Source organism: Molossus molossus, unplaced genomic scaffold (genome assembly GCF_014108415.1).
Source record: "Molossus molossus isolate mMolMol1 unplaced genomic scaffold, mMolMol1.p scaffold_m16_p_10, whole genome shotgun sequence".
Classification (NCBI taxonomy): domain Eukaryota; kingdom Metazoa; phylum Chordata; class Mammalia; order Chiroptera; family Molossidae; genus Molossus; species Molossus molossus.
Window position 1 is genome coordinate 22380697 of NW_023425345.1, and position 14782 is coordinate 22395478.

A 14782-nucleotide genomic window follows, 5' to 3' on the forward strand; every position below is an offset into this window, starting at 1 on the left:
TACTATGGAGAATTCAGTAAAGACAAGAAGTAGAACAAAGGCAATTTAAGTGAAAACAATGAAAGGATTAGAGGATACGAAATATAAAGACAAGCAAAAACAATCCCAAATACACATTAGACACGCCTAAGAAATCAAAAATAATGAACCAGAACTCTGAAGATACTATTCAAGAAAATTATATAAAACCAAAGAGCTAGTCTAGAAAACTTAATGATCTTCAAAGATAAAGATGCTTTTGAGCAGTCAGGCAAAATAACAGAGACTTAAGAGGGGTTCGGTTTGGGCAAACTGGCTTCAGATCCCATTAACATTTAACATAACATTAGGACAGTACTGACAATATCCTTGAGAAAAAGAAGTGAGAAGAGCAGTTGATCAAGTAAAAAAGTTTTGCCCAGCTGGTGTGGCTCAGTGGTTGAGCATTGACCCATGCACCAAGAGGATTCCTAGTTAGGACACATGTCCAGGTTGTGGGCCAAGTCCCTAGTGGGGGGGGGGGGGCATGCAGGAGGCGGCCAATCAATGTTTCTATATCTTTCTCTCACTTCCTCTTTCTCTAAAACTCAAAAAGGGGAAGAAAAAAAAAGAACTGCACATATACACAAACAGCTGACATGTAATGGAATAAGATAAATATTTTCAGCTTGCATTACACAATGAAACTCAACTCAATCCTTGCTGAGTCATACAGTAATTCAGGGTTCAACATAAATGGGCAAAGGTATACAATTCCTTTATACATTTCTTGAAATTGATCCTCCTGAGAGATAAACAAATATCTGGAGGTGAAGGGTTATAATATCTGAAACCTAACTCTCATATATGTGTTAAAGAATAGTACTAAAAAAAAAAAAAAAAAGAATACCGCTAAATGAAGACACTGACAGCAGCTTCTAAATTTGTTTTGAGGATAAAATAAACTAATGCACATAAAATACTTCTAGTCTAGCCCTGGCCGATTTGGCTCAGCGGTTGGAGCGCAGGCCTGCGGACCAGAGAGTCCTGGGATCAGTTCCTGCTAGGGGCACGTAACAAAAAAAATAAAATACTTCTAGTCTATGAAGAAAAACATAAATATGTACATCGGAAGGACATTAAAGGACATGTAGGATAGATTATATTTAGCCACATTCTTGGATTATTAAATTTCATTAGTTTATGAGTTTAACGTGATTGCAGTAAATATAAGTTGGCTTTAAAAAAAGAAAAATAGCCCTGGCCGCTTTGGCTCAGTGGTTAGAGCGTTGGCCTGCGGTCCTGAGAGACCCGGGTTCGGTTCCCGCTAAGGGCATGTACCTCGGTTGCAGTTTGTCCCCGGCCCTGGTCGGTTGTGCGGGTGGCAGCCACTCGATGTGTTCCTTTCACATCGATGTTTCTCTCTCTCTCTCTGTTCCTCTCTCTCCCTCCCACTCTACCTGAACAAAAAATGGAAAAATGTCCTCTGGTGAGGATAAAAAAAGAAAAATAAGTCTCCCCTTTTTGCCTCTTTGCTTCGGAGAGAACAAGATGGGTCACCAACAACTCTACTGGAGCCATCCAAAAAAATTCAGCCAGGGTTCTCGTTCTTGCTGTGTCTGCTCAAACTGGCATGGTCTGATCCGGAAAAACGGCCTGAATGGGTGCCGCCAGTGTTTCTGTCGGTACGCGAAGAACATCGGCTTCATTAAGCTGGACTAAGTGATTGCTTCTCGGCCTTTTGGTTAAGTACAAGTGTAAGTTGGACCAAGTGAACTTCCATGAATGGGCCATTCGCCATTCAAGACACCTCCCTTACCACAGAATGCTATCTGTATATAAAATAGAAAAACTTGTCCTTGGCCTGGTAGCTCAATTGGTTAGAGCATCATCCTGATACACCAAGGTTAAGGGTTTGATCCCTGGTTGCGGCACATATAAGAATCAATCAATGAATGCATAAATGAAACAACAAATTGATGTTTTTTTCTGTCTCTCCCCACCTCCTCTAAAATCACTAAGAATTAAAAACAAACAAACACTAGTCTGATTTTCTGATTCATACAGAAAAGTAGTCAAGATGGCTGTGCTACTAGCAACTTGCAAGTTTAAGAAAAACCTCAACACCATCCCACATTGATCTGTGCTGATAGATCATGGTTTGAATACTTTAAGTAGAACAACTTCTGAAGACCTAACTTGGCAGTGTATGCTAATATTTAACATCCCTTTAGAACTCATAGCTGTTCAACTTCTTTGCCGTTTCTGTTGCGACCAACCTTCCAGGTCTGTGCCGTTTGTTTCTACTCCATTCTGAACACCAATAGGTTATTGGTCATACCTATCAACATTATCAGCACAGCATTTATTTCTTCACCCCAGGTCTCTGGCTGCTTTTCTTTTAGAAAACAAACACATGCCCTGGCCAGTTTGGCTCAGCGGTTGAGCATCCGCCTGCGGACCAGAGTGTCTTGGGTTCAGTTCCCGCTAGGGGCACATACCACAAAACAAAAACAAACAAACAAACCACACAAACACACATAAAAATCAGAGATATATCTGGGCCCAGGATAAAAAGAAAAAAAAAAAATCAAAGGATTGCTTATCTAAGTGAACAAAATACTTCTAACACACAACAGTGGGAGGGTTGATGACAAATTGTATATATCTTTTGTGTCCCAAAGAAATTCAAGTCTGTGTAGATGATTAGTCATGAAAAAAAGAAAATAAATAAAATGCCATTAGATGGCATCTTCCATTAGTATTATATACCACTATCATATTTAATTTCCTTCTATCAAAAACCTCTACTTCCCTTCTACCCCCCCCCATTTTTGACATCTCTTCCAAGAAATTGATAGGTGCAAATATTTATTCCCTTGTTTTCTAACCTTACCCAAATGTGAAAGTTCCTTCCCAGTAGGAAAATATCGTAAAATATTAGAATGTCAGATATTTACATTACAGAATAGTGATGAGGATAAGAATTATTGTCCATTGCTAACAAAAACAAAATAAAAACTAAGAGGAAGGGTGGTGAACACACAATGCAATAGACAGATGATGTATTATAGAACTGTACACCTGAAACCTATAATTTTATAACCGATGTCGCCCCAATAAATTCAATCAAAGACCAAAAACAATGAAGAACAATTTATAAAATGTCTCAAATATCTCAAATTTTAATAAGATACCCTCCCTATACACAAATTTGCTACTAAAAATTGAAATAACACGTTAAAAAAAATGTTACAACTCAAAATTTTGAAAACCAGAGAATCTAGTTAATGCACCCTGCACTAACCATGCTCTAGCCTAGCCAACCTACCCAGTGTTTTCTTTTTTACATTTCTTCCACACAAGTTACTTGCTTTTAATTCTTGATGTTGGGTTCTATCTTACTGACTTCAGGCTTCTAAAACACAATGACAACACTCAAGACCTATTAGTGCTTCTTTGGGTCAAATTAAAAAGGATCTGAAGTATATTGAAGTCATTTAAATGCGAACCGCAATTCCTTATAATTTACTGGCACCAAGGTAGGCAGAAAAAGACATCACAGAACTTCTATCATAGGTTATCTAAATATTGGTATACAGTCTATCCTAGCCTAGAGTTGCTTACTTAAGCTGCTGTATAATGACCTTGAAATTAGCAGCAAGAAAAAAGTACGAGAATAAGATTTATAGCTAAATCAACTCCATGTCATAATTATTCTCCATGTTAATATTATCAGAAGGATCTCCATGATATAGGCAATAATGACAGCTACATCTAAATCTTCTGAATCTTGATTCAGTCTGAAAAAAAAAAATGAAATGGATTAATTGGGTTAATAAAAATAATAAAACGGTAAATCACACCCTCAAATATAATGTTAGTAGAATAGCTTTTGGAATATGCTACATTAAGAAAAGTAAAAAGACAAAACCTTTTGTGTGTGTGGGGGGGGGCAGGACTAAAAACCTATGGGTACCAAAGAAACCCAGAGCGTGGGTCATTTTGTAATGGTAGCAGCTGCTGATTGTCGATCAATAAAAATATATTCAGGTGTCAGTTTTCTGAATGCCTTAAATGTGAGGAACTCATTCTGCTGCTGGACACTGTGCTCGGGTGTTTGTTCATCCAGTACTACACAGTATTGTCATGGGCACCCGGTTTGTGACAGCCCACAACAAGTCAATATATACCAATAGTGAACCTTCGTGTCAACTGTAGACTTTAGGAGATACTGGTGTGTCAATGTAGATTCATCAACTATACCACTGTGTCACTCTGGCATGGGATAGTGGAGCAGGCTGTGAGTGTATGGGGGCAGGAGGTACATGGGAACTCTCTCTAGTTTCTGCTCAATTTTTCTGTGAGGCCAAAAGAGCTCTTAAAAAAAAAAAGACTGCTGGTAATTTAGAGAGGGGCAGGCGGAACTAGGGTGAGAAGCTGTTGCAGCGCGGCACAGAGGAGGCAGGAAACCAAACACCAGCCGGAGTTGGGTGGGCACCATGGCCGGGATCACCACCGTTGAGGCGATGAAATGCAAGATCCAAGTTCTGCAGCAGCAGGTGGATGATGCAGAAAAGAGGGCCGAGCGCCTCCAGCGGGAAGTGGAGGAAGAAAGGCGGCCGAGGAACAGGCTGAGGCCGAGGTGGCCTCTTTGAATCGCAGGATCCAGCTGGTTGAAGAGGAGCTGGACCATGCTCAGGAGCGCCTGGCCAATGCCCTGCAAAAGCTGGAGGAAGCTGAGAAAGCTGCTGATGAGAGCGAGAGAGGTATGAAGGTTGTTGAAAACCGAGCTTTAAAAGATGAAGAAAAGATAGAACTCCAGAAGACCCAGCTCAAAGAAGGTACCATGCACATTGCAGAAGAGGCGGACAGGAAGCATGAAGAGGTGGCTGGTAATTATTGAGGGAGACTTAGAATGCACAGAAGAACAAGCTGAGCTGGCGGAGTCCCATTGCCAAGGGATGGATGAGTAGATCAGACCGATGGACCAGAACCTGGTGTCTGAGTGCTGCTGAAGAAAGGTACTCTCAAAAAGAAGACAATATGAGGAAGAGATAGATTCTTACTGATAAACTCAAGGAGGCAGAGACCTGTGCTGTGTTTGCTGAGAGATCAGCAGCCAAGCTGGAAAAGATAATTGATGATTTGGAAGATAAACTGAAATGCACCAAAGAGGAACGCCTCTGTACACAAAGGATGCTGGACCAGACTCTGCTTGACCTGAATGAGATGTAGAGCCACCCTAATCCAGCCCTGCCTGTTGCTCCTTCCTCTGACCCTGACTCCGCCTGAGGCCAGCCCGCTTGAAGCTGACCTTTAAACTGAGGGCTGATCTTTAAACTGGAAGGCTGCTTTCTTCTTTCACTGCCTCCCATCCCCCACCCATGTCTTTTTCTCCAAGCTGTCTCTGCATCTCCTCAGATTCTGGTTGGGCTAGAGGCTGAGCACCTTTGGGAACAACATTTAAGGGAATGTGAGCACAATGCCAAGTGTCTTTAAAAGCATGTTGTGATGTACACATTTTGTAATTACCTTTTTTGTTGTTGATGCGTCAACCATTTGTAAAATATTCCAAACAATTCCGCAGTTCAAGAAGTGGTCTAACTTCTTTCTCACTTTTAGGAGGTAATTTTTCATCTTAATCCATATCATTCTCTCCATAGAGGAGGAAGAGAGGTATGGGCCTGCCCTACTGAGAGCCAGTCGGAGCCCAGAGAAAGACTCCACTATGGGGAATCATGGCCGTGTGCAGAGTACCAGCCAAATCAAAGGTGATTTCAAGAGAAGTTAGCCCCCCTCCCCCCTCAAAACAAAGATGTTCAGGTTTCAGCCTTTAAGGTATCTTTGGGCAATTCTTTTTTCTGTTTTCACCAGAAGTGACCAAACAAATTAAAATGGTGAGACCTCTCTGAGACCAAATCCTTGCCCCATCTCTACCCTTTTCCCAATGGTTCACAGAATGGATCATGTGCCCCTTATGTTGCAGTGACCAGTTATTTGCTCTCCTGCCTCCTTGAAAGAAAGAAAATTATGGTCTTGCCACTGATTTATCACATGAAACTCATCTCATCACCCTTCTCTGGGCCTGAAGCTCCTGTCTCTAAAAGTGCCATCTCATTGTGCTTCGTATCCATTGGTGCTGGAGAAATCTTAAATAGTTTATGTACAAAACTTAAAATTTTGTATTATTTTGAAACGTTGCTTCTTTGGAGTTGGGGCACACTGACCACCTCATCTGGCTGTGAAGTTTGCTACAGCCTGGGCTGGCAGTGTGCTGATCTTTAAAAGTTTCTTTCCCTACCCAATACCCCATTTTTGGTGAAGTTTCTGTGAGGTCTGTTAGGTGTGCATCCTGCAGTTTATTGGCTTAAAATGTACTCTCCTTTGGTGTGATCTCTTTGGGGGCCAATTGGGAGAAAGAAAATCAATAGCACAACTGTTTTGATACTGAAAATTGTAAGTATCTTTTAAAATAAAGAACCAGTCCCTCCAAAGGAAAAAAAAAAGACTATTTTAAACTACAAATATGAACTGATTTTTTCCTATAGTTACTTGTGATTCGGAAAGTCCACGCCAATCAATTCCCCTTTACCCATCTGCAAACAACCAACCAATCATAGATTGTTGTCCAGCTGGTGTGGCTCAGTGACTGAACTGTGTGTCAAAAGGTTTATGACTTGACAGCAGGACAGGAAACATGGCCAGTTTGCAAACCCATTCCTCTGTGTGGGGAATTCAAGAGAAGGCCAATCGATGTTCTTTCTCATGGATATTTCTCTCTCCCTCTCTCAAAATCAATAAAGGGAAAAAAAAACAAACCCCACATATAGTAAGAAAATTTCTATTTACCTCAAGTTTCCCCTCCTGTGGGTCTTTTTTAAGCTTAATGGGAAGAAAAAAAAAGTTATTAGAAACTGTCAAGAAAAACTTAGATTATCGACATCTGCCATAAGAGAGAAGTTGAAGGAATACTTTATGCCCATCTGCACTCATGAGTGTGGTGATAAATGACTGTTACTCACCACTATTCATGTTGTGTCCTCACCCTCCCAGTTGGGCAGTTGTCTGCCGAGATCACATACTCACCAGAGACAGGGTGCGGTACCGAGCCAGCAGTAACGCCCTTTCCATCCTTTGTCTCATTGCCACCGTCCTCACTCCAAGTCTTCTCCTGTAGAGCAGGCTTTGACCCAGCCTGGGTCCGAGTCCTTGCAAGCTTTGTTCTTTGTCCTGCTGTTTGGGTGAACGTTTTGGTGGAAGGGAAGGGAATGTGGCTCTAGGTTTGAGAGTCAAGTTACTAAGGTCCTTTGCTAGCACTTCTGAGATCGCCTGAACGCCAGCTGAAAGGAAAGAGATATTTGAGATCTACTGGGGGACGGGATCAGGAGGAGGGTGTCTAGGGGGTTTTCATAGTTACTTGGGTTAAAAAACATCCATAACAAAAATACATTAATAAAAAAAAAGAAAGATCTATTAGGGCCCTGGCCAGTTTTCTCAGTGGTTAGAGCATAGGTCCGGGGACCAAAGAGTCATGGTTTTGATTCTGGCCAAGGACACGGACCTCGGTTGTGGTTTGTCCCTGGCCCTAGTTGCGGTTGTGCGAGAGGCAACCAGTCAGTGTGTCCCTCTCATATTGGTGTTTCTCTCTCTCTCTCCCCCCTCCCACTCCATCTGAAGATATTTGAGAAAATATTATTGGGTGAGGATTTTTTTAAAAAGAGCCATTAGGTTATCATTTATTTGTGGAATAAATGAACAAAATAAGCTGATGAACAAAATAGACCCAGAGATACAGAAGTAGGGTCCAGACTGACAAACCTCAGAAGAAGGAGACGGGTGGGGGTGGGAGATAAACCAAAGAATTGATATGCATGTGACCATAACCAATGGACATAGACCACAATGCTGGGTGGGGGCTGGGATCAGGAGGAGGGTGTTAGTGGGGGGAAATGGAGAAACATCTGTAACAAAAATACATTAATGCATTTTTTTTCTTTTATCCTCACCCGAGGACCTTTTTTCGATATTTTGTTCAGATAGAGTGGGAGGGAGAGAGAGAAAAAGAGAGAGAGAGAAACATTGACGTGAAAGGGACACATCAAGTGGTTGCCACCCACACAACCCAGCCAGGGCCGGCGACAAACTGCAACTGAAGTACGTGCCCTTAGCAGGAACAGAACCCGGGTCTCTCCGGACCACAGGCCGGCACTCTAACCACTGAGCCAAACTGGCCAGGGCTAATACATTTTTAAAAAAATCAATGGAAAAAAAAAAGAAAGAAAAAATAAAAATAAAAATAAATAAATAAATAAAATAAAAACATATCCTTGGGTGAGGATTTAAAATTTTAAAAAAATCAAGATTCAGCCCTGGCCAGTTTGGCTCAGCGGTTAGAGCGTCGGCCTGCGGTCCTGAGAGACCAGGGTTCGGTTCCCGCTAAGGGCATGTACCTCGGTTGCAGTTTGTCCCCGGCCCTGGTTGGTTGTGAGGGTGGCAGCCACTCGATGTGTTCCTTTCACATCGATGTTTCTCTCTCTCGCTCTGTTCCTCTCTCTCCCTCCCACTCTACCTGAACAAAAAATGGAAAAATGTCCTCCGGTGAGGATAAAAAAAAAAAAATCAAGATTCAAATTATAAAAATAATAATGAAGATCCATTAGGGTAAACTGCACTATCCCAAAGTCACTAGTCTCGGGCTCAAACCAGGTCTGCTCCTACACAGGTGAAATGGACAGAGGGAGGTTCCTCAGGGTGGAGGGTTCCACATACTCCTTGCATTACCTCCTGTGCTCGTAAAGCATGTTGCATAGTTGAGAGCATACATTGGAAACGTGCTTAAGAGTCAACTACTGCGGAAAACAGCTCATTCTCAAATTTCTTTTGTTCTGAATGTTATGTTTTTCTCATGGGGTCAAAAGTAGCTAAGTATATGATTTCAAGTGGAAAACTATGGGACAGAAACCAGGTATTGGCAATTATTGCATTTTCATTTGTGTGTGAATTTTTAATATGAATGAGATGTAAAGTATTAATACAAATAAAAATGTTTCAGTGATCAGCTTTCAGCAGTTCAACTCTCAACTATAAAGAAACCTACTGAATTGTTCTGGAAAAAGAACCATGCCAGTGAAATAGCCACAGAAACCCCAATTGCAACAGTCTCTCCCCATCCTTAAGCAGAGCTAGGATGTGGAGATGGCTGTTACCCTCTCCAGTTACATCCAGCTTTTTCATAGTAGGAAATCTTTCTACTCAAATCCAATGTTATGGAAACCAACCACTTAACTCGTGCCTCCTCCCATCCAAACCATTATGCATATCTCATACATAGTCCTGTCATACAATAAGGCTGTGAATGTACTGTACAATACAAATGAGGACTTTCTTGGAAGCAGTGATCCAGGGATACTGCTAAATAGGTCTCCACCTTTCTGTTTTCTCTGGGGTGTCATTTTTCTTGGAGCCTCACCCACTCCCAGGCTTGGCCACATTGCCTCACTCTGAAACCTTATTATCCTGACTAATGTGAGCTGAACAATGTAGGAGGTGATTGATGGTAGATGACCTGCAGCACTTTTCACTGGCTTTTTAAAACCTGCTCCTTCCCTCTATTTCCTGAAAAGCCGTTTCCCTGTTTAACATTCCTTAAAGGGTAGATTTAGGTAGAAAGCCAATCCTGAAAATGTAAGATTAAGAAAATCTTTAGGTTAAACTGAAGTTTAGGTTTCTTGTATTTTGTTCCTTTTTACCATTCCGGACTTGTATTGCTGATGGAAATACTGCCTGCAGGATGCTATGAGTCATTCTAGCAGAATTTTAGTTGCTCTTCCCCAGAAAGTGGACTTAAAAGATTAAAGTATTCCTGAGCACAGTAAGCAAGCAAGGCAGGTTAATACCCCTCTTTCCCCCTTTTCCTCTTTGTCCTCTGTTTCTTTTTTCCCCACTGGAGGGACTTAAAGGAGGGCAGCCCAGCCAGTGTGGCTAAGTGGTTGAGCGTTGACCCGTGCACCAAGAGGTCGCTGGTTTGATTCCTGGTCAGGACACATGCCCAGGTTGTGGGCCTGGGCCTGGGCCCGACCCCAGTGAGGGGCTTGCACGCGGCAGCCAATCGATGTTCTCTTTCATCGATGTTTCTATCTCTCTCTCCCTCTAAAAGATCAATAAAGAAAAAAAAAATTTTTTTAAAAAGAAGAGAGAGCCCTGGCCAGTTTGGCTCAGTGGTTGAGCGTCGGCCTGCAGACCAGAGTCCCGGGTTTGGTTCCCGCTAAGGGCATGTACCTCGGTTGCAGTTTGTCCCCGGCCCTGGTTGGGTCATGCGGTTGGCAGCCACTTGATGGTCCCTTTCATGTCGATGTTTCTCTCTCTCTCTTTCTCTCTCTCCCTCCCGCCCTATCTGAACAAAGAATGGAAAAATATCCTCTGGTGAGGATAAAAAAAAAAAAAAAGGAAGAAAGGAAGGCAGCCTGTTCACTTCCCCAACCCCTTGAAGTCAAGGACACCATGTGGCTTACCTGAATCCCCTTCACTAGGCATCGGAGAAGGCTCCGGGGTCGAGGGTGGGCTAGGCTTCTTTGGCGAGTCCATTGGAAGTCTGGTCACAGCTTGAAGCTCCTCCTAGATTCCCCCCAAAGGGTTCCAGCAGAAGGTGATAATAAAAACTCTAAAATTGCTACAAAGTAGCCCAGAAAAAAAAACGCAACCTAGAAACCGGGAGAAAATCCCAAGTTGCAACAAAACGCAGTGAAGGAAAGAGCTAACCTAAAAATACAAGTAAACCAATCATCCCGCCTATTTTAATGTAAATGATGATGATTAAAAGCGTTAAGGTGGGTGGGAGTAGCCCTGTTAGGACGAATAGATAAATCTTCATCTGCTCTGTGTTAAGATAATCATGCCCTCTATCCAGTAAGCTGGAAAACTTATCTAGAGGCTCTGTGGTTGCCTTAAAATTGAGGCGTTTTTTTCAAATTTTGGTTCTAGAGATGTCCACTGGTTTGTGAACTGGACTTTTAAGTGTTCTAAAGCGGAGCAGAAAGGGGCAATTTTCCTCCAATTTCGGGTGAACTCCCAGAGAAAGTTTATTTCAAGTTTTCCTTGAGTGACTCAGCTTAAATCTTTGGATGTTTGCTTAAGGAGGAAGTCAGCTAGTGAGAGGAAGTGGAGAAGTTAAGTGTCTTATAAACAGCTTATTACCTAGATATTTTATGCACGTGTATTTTACATCTGCAATCTTAGTTTGTTTTATAAATAACACATTTAAATGCATTTAACATTTGTAATCAACTGAAATTAATTAAAATTTAAATTGCTGCCCTCCTACCTCAAAACTTGTGTTGAATTCTAGCAAAGAGCCCCACAATTAACTGCTGATTTCTACCTTTTTTTTTTTTTTTTTTTGGTACGTGCCCCTAGCGGGAACCAAACCCAGGACTCTCTGGTCCGCAGGCTGACACTCCAACCGTTGAGGCAAACCGGCCAGGGCATGGCTTTCTTTAGTAGAGTGCATGTCAGTTGTTTTCACTGTCTCACCTATTAATCTTTTTTTTATAATCTGTTTTATTTTTGTTACAGATGTTTCTCCTTTTCACCCCATTGACACCCTTCTCCCCACTCCCATTTCCCCCTTCACAGTATTGTTGTCTGTGTCCATTGGTTATGCATATATGCACACAGTTCTTTGGTTTATTCTTCTGGCTCCCCTGCCCCCTTCCTCTGAGGTTTGTCAGTCTGTTCCCTACTTCCACGTCTCTGGGTCTATTTTGTTCATAATATTCCACAAATAAGTGAGCTCATGTGATGCGTGTCTTTCTCTGACTGGCTTATTTCACTTAGCTTAATACTCTCCAGGTCCTTCCATTTGTCAGTCTGAGACTTTTATAAGAAAGGATCCCAGGGCAAAAGGGAGAATAGCTGAGAGATGAACAACAGGAGTAGAAAATTAAGAAAGCCATACAGCTGTGCTTTGTAAACTCAAGCACATATCTGAATCACCAGGGAATGTTAAACCCATGATTGGGAACCCCAGTCTTTGATTTAGTAGGTCTGGATTGGAGCTAATTGTATCTCAGTGAGGCAGGCCAGTAAGCCAGGACAAGCAGATTGGGGAAACTGAGACAGTTAAACAGCAGTTTATGGCCATCTAGTAAATCCTATCTTCCCTAAACCAGAATCACTTGCAAGTAAATAGTTTGTACTTCTCCTCTCCAACAGGAGGGTAAATAGTTTATTTTCACTTTAAACAAATGTTTTTTTCCTTTATTGAGTTTTAGAGAGAGGAAGTGAAAGGGGGAGAGAGAGAGAGAGAGAAACGTGGATGAGAGAGAACATCGATTGGCCTCTTCCAGCATGCCTCCACTAGGGATTTGGCCCCACAACCTGGGCATCTGCCCTGACCGGGAATCGAACCGCGACCTCTTGGTGCATGGGTCGATGCTCAACCACTGAGCCACACTGGTCAGGCCATGGGGCAAATAGTTTAAATCATCCTTCTCAGGGAGACAGATAGCAGAAATCCAATTAGTGCCATTTGTCAACCACACCCAAGTCCAGATGAAGTTAAGAGACTAAACCTCATTTTGGTATATCAGCTGATGTATGTGCTATTAATCCTTCTCTAAGACCTCCCTTAACGTCCAGTCTTTAAGACCCCTCAAAAAGAAGGCCCCAGAGCATGCTCTCCCTCCCAGGAGCACACCTGTGCCCTCCCTGTACTTCCCACACTGGCATGCATCTCCTAAACTCTAAGGGCCCAGGAGGCTGGCAACCAGGGCAGCAAGGGGCAGCAGCAGTTCATCCCAAACAAAACCCCTGAACCTGTCCCCAAAAACCCCTTTTCTCTGACTTCTTAGTGAGCCAAAGCAGACCAGCCTGGGCTCGTCTCTCCAGCCCTTATTTGTTTCACTGTCCCCAGCTTAAGTAAACATCCTCTAAAATTCACCTAGACTCGTGTTGTGAAACTTTTTCTGCATGAAGTCAAGAACCCACACACTACTGACCCAGCCCTAGGCAGACCCACCAAGGGCCAGATCTCCTTTCCTTAACATAATCCTGTCTAAGAAACTGCAGATGCTGTTGATGCTGACGGTCTGAAGGCCACACTTTCGAGAATGACACATGTTTATGGCTATTCTTCATCCCCTACAAAAATATTTCTTGATCATAATTTCAACTCTTGCTTTTTACTAAACAAACAAGATTACTTTTGCATATTTTCTCATAGCTTCCAACTAAAAGGGGAATGGGGGAGGTTGTACATTGAATAAGAGATGGAAAAAAGTCCGGCCGGTGTGGCTCAGTGGTTGAGCATCGACCCATGCATCAAGAGGTCACCGGATCGATTCCCGGCCAGGACACATGCCCAGATTGTGGGCCTGACCCCCAGTGGGGGGCATGTGGGAGGCGGCCAATCGATGTTCTCTCTCATCCACGTTTCTCTCTCTCTCTCCCTTTCACTTCCTCTCTCTCTAAAACTCAATAAAGGAAAAAAACATTTGTTTAAAGTAAAAATAAACTATTTACCCTCCTGTTGGAGAGGAGAAGTACAAACTATTTACTTGCAAGTGTTTCTGGTTTAGGGAAGATAGGATTTACTAGATGGCCGCAAGCTGCTGTTTAACTGTCTCAGTTTCCCCAATCTGCTTGTCCTGGCTTACTGGCCTGCCTCACTGAGATACAATTAGCTCCAATCCAGACCTACTAAATCAAAGACTGGGGTTCCCAATCATGGGTTTAACGTTCCCTGGTGATTCAGATATGTGCTTGAGTTTACGAAGCACAGCTGTATGGCTCTCTTAATTTTCTACTCCTGTTGTTCATCTCTCAGCTATTCTCCCTTTTGCCCTGGGACCCTTTCTTACAAAAGTCTCAGATTGAGAAATGGAAGGACCTGGAGAGTATTAAGCTAAGTGAAATAAGCCAGTCAGAGAAAGACACGCATCACATGAGCTCACTTATTTGTGGAATATTATGAACAAAATAGACCCAGAGACGTGGAAGTAGGGAACAGACTGACAAACCTCAGAGGAAGGGGGCAGGGGAGCCAGAAAAGATAAACCAAAGAACTTGTGTGCATATATGCATAACCAATGGACACAGACAACAATACTGTGAAGGGGGAAATGGGAGTGGGGAGAAGGGTGTCAATGGGGTGAAAAGGAGAAACATCTGTAACAAAAATGAAACAGATTATAAAAAAGATTAATAGGTGAGACAGTAAAAACAACTGACATGCACTCTATTAAAGAAAGCCATGCCCTGGCCGGTTTGCCTCAGCAGTTGGAGTGTCAGCCTGCGGACCAGAGAGTCCTGGGTTCGGTTCCCGCTAGGGGCACGTACCAAAAAAAAAAAAAAGAAATCCAGGTATGTCTTAACCAGTTTGGCTCAGCAGTTAGAGTGTCGGCTGGTGAACTAGAGTCTCGGGTTCAATTCCGGTCAAGGGCACACACCTCTGTTGCAGTTCGGATCCCTCCCTGGTAGGGGTCGTGCAGGAGGCAACAGGTTGATGTGTCTCTCTCACAATGTTTTTTTCTCTCTCTCTCCCTCCTACTCTGTCTGAAGATAAATGGAAAAATGTCCTCAGGTGAGGATTTTTTTAAAAAAAAGAAAAAGAAGGAAATCCAGGTTTAGATTTCTGGATCTAAGAAGGTGAGAGAAGCATAGCTGCAGGAAGGTGTGGGGTATAGATGGTGAAGTTTCCATTTACTTAAACATGACAGAATCTGAGCCAAAAGCAGGAGAAGGTAAAAATACTTAGAGGCTAGTTCAGAAACACAATCCCTAAATATGCTTTAAAAGATCAGATTATATCTTAAAAGTTTGTAAC

General features: G+C 42.5%; 2 protein-coding genes and 1 pseudogene across 2 annotated transcripts; 2 read left to right on the forward strand and 1 right to left on the reverse strand.

The window, feature by feature from the left end:
- The first annotated feature begins 1509 nt into the window (after nucleotides 1-1509).
- LOC118624638 (40S ribosomal protein S29-like) lies at nucleotides 1510-1680 on the forward strand. The gene has a single exon (XM_036253047.1). It carries the CDS (start codon nucleotides 1510-1512, stop codon nucleotides 1678-1680), a length of 171 nt encoding a protein of 56 aa, XP_036108940.1.
- A 1970-nt stretch (nucleotides 1681-3650) lies between these two features.
- Nucleotides 3651-10744, reverse strand: LOC118623321 (developmental pluripotency-associated protein 3-like). The gene is made up of 5 exons (XM_036250834.1): nucleotides 10730-10744; nucleotides 10473-10575; nucleotides 7048-7301; nucleotides 6811-6843; nucleotides 3651-3761 (listed from the first exon to the last, which is right to left on the reverse strand). Exons 1-5 carry the CDS (start codon nucleotides 10742-10744, stop codon nucleotides 3651-3653), a joined length of 516 nt encoding a protein of 171 aa, XP_036106727.1.
- On the forward strand, nucleotides 4461-5196 carry LOC118624163 (annotated as a pseudogene).
- Nucleotides 10745-14782: the final 4038 nt, after the last annotated feature.

Bases quoted from the DNA above. Each gene is read 5' to 3' on its own strand.
- LOC118624638 (XM_036253047.1), top strand. From the start codon at position 1,510: ATGGGTCACCAACAACTCTACTGGAGCCATCCAAAAAAATTCAGCCAG.
- LOC118623321 (XM_036250834.1), bottom strand. The intron at 7,302-10,472 runs GTAAGCCACATG...CTTTCCTTTCAG, and splicing joins GCCTAGTGAAGGGGATTCAG to CTGGCGTTCAGGCGATCTCA. The intron at 3,762-6,810 runs GTAAATAGAAAT...TTTTTTTTTCAG, and splicing joins CACAGGAGGGGAAACTTGAG to ACTGAATCAAGATTCAGAAG.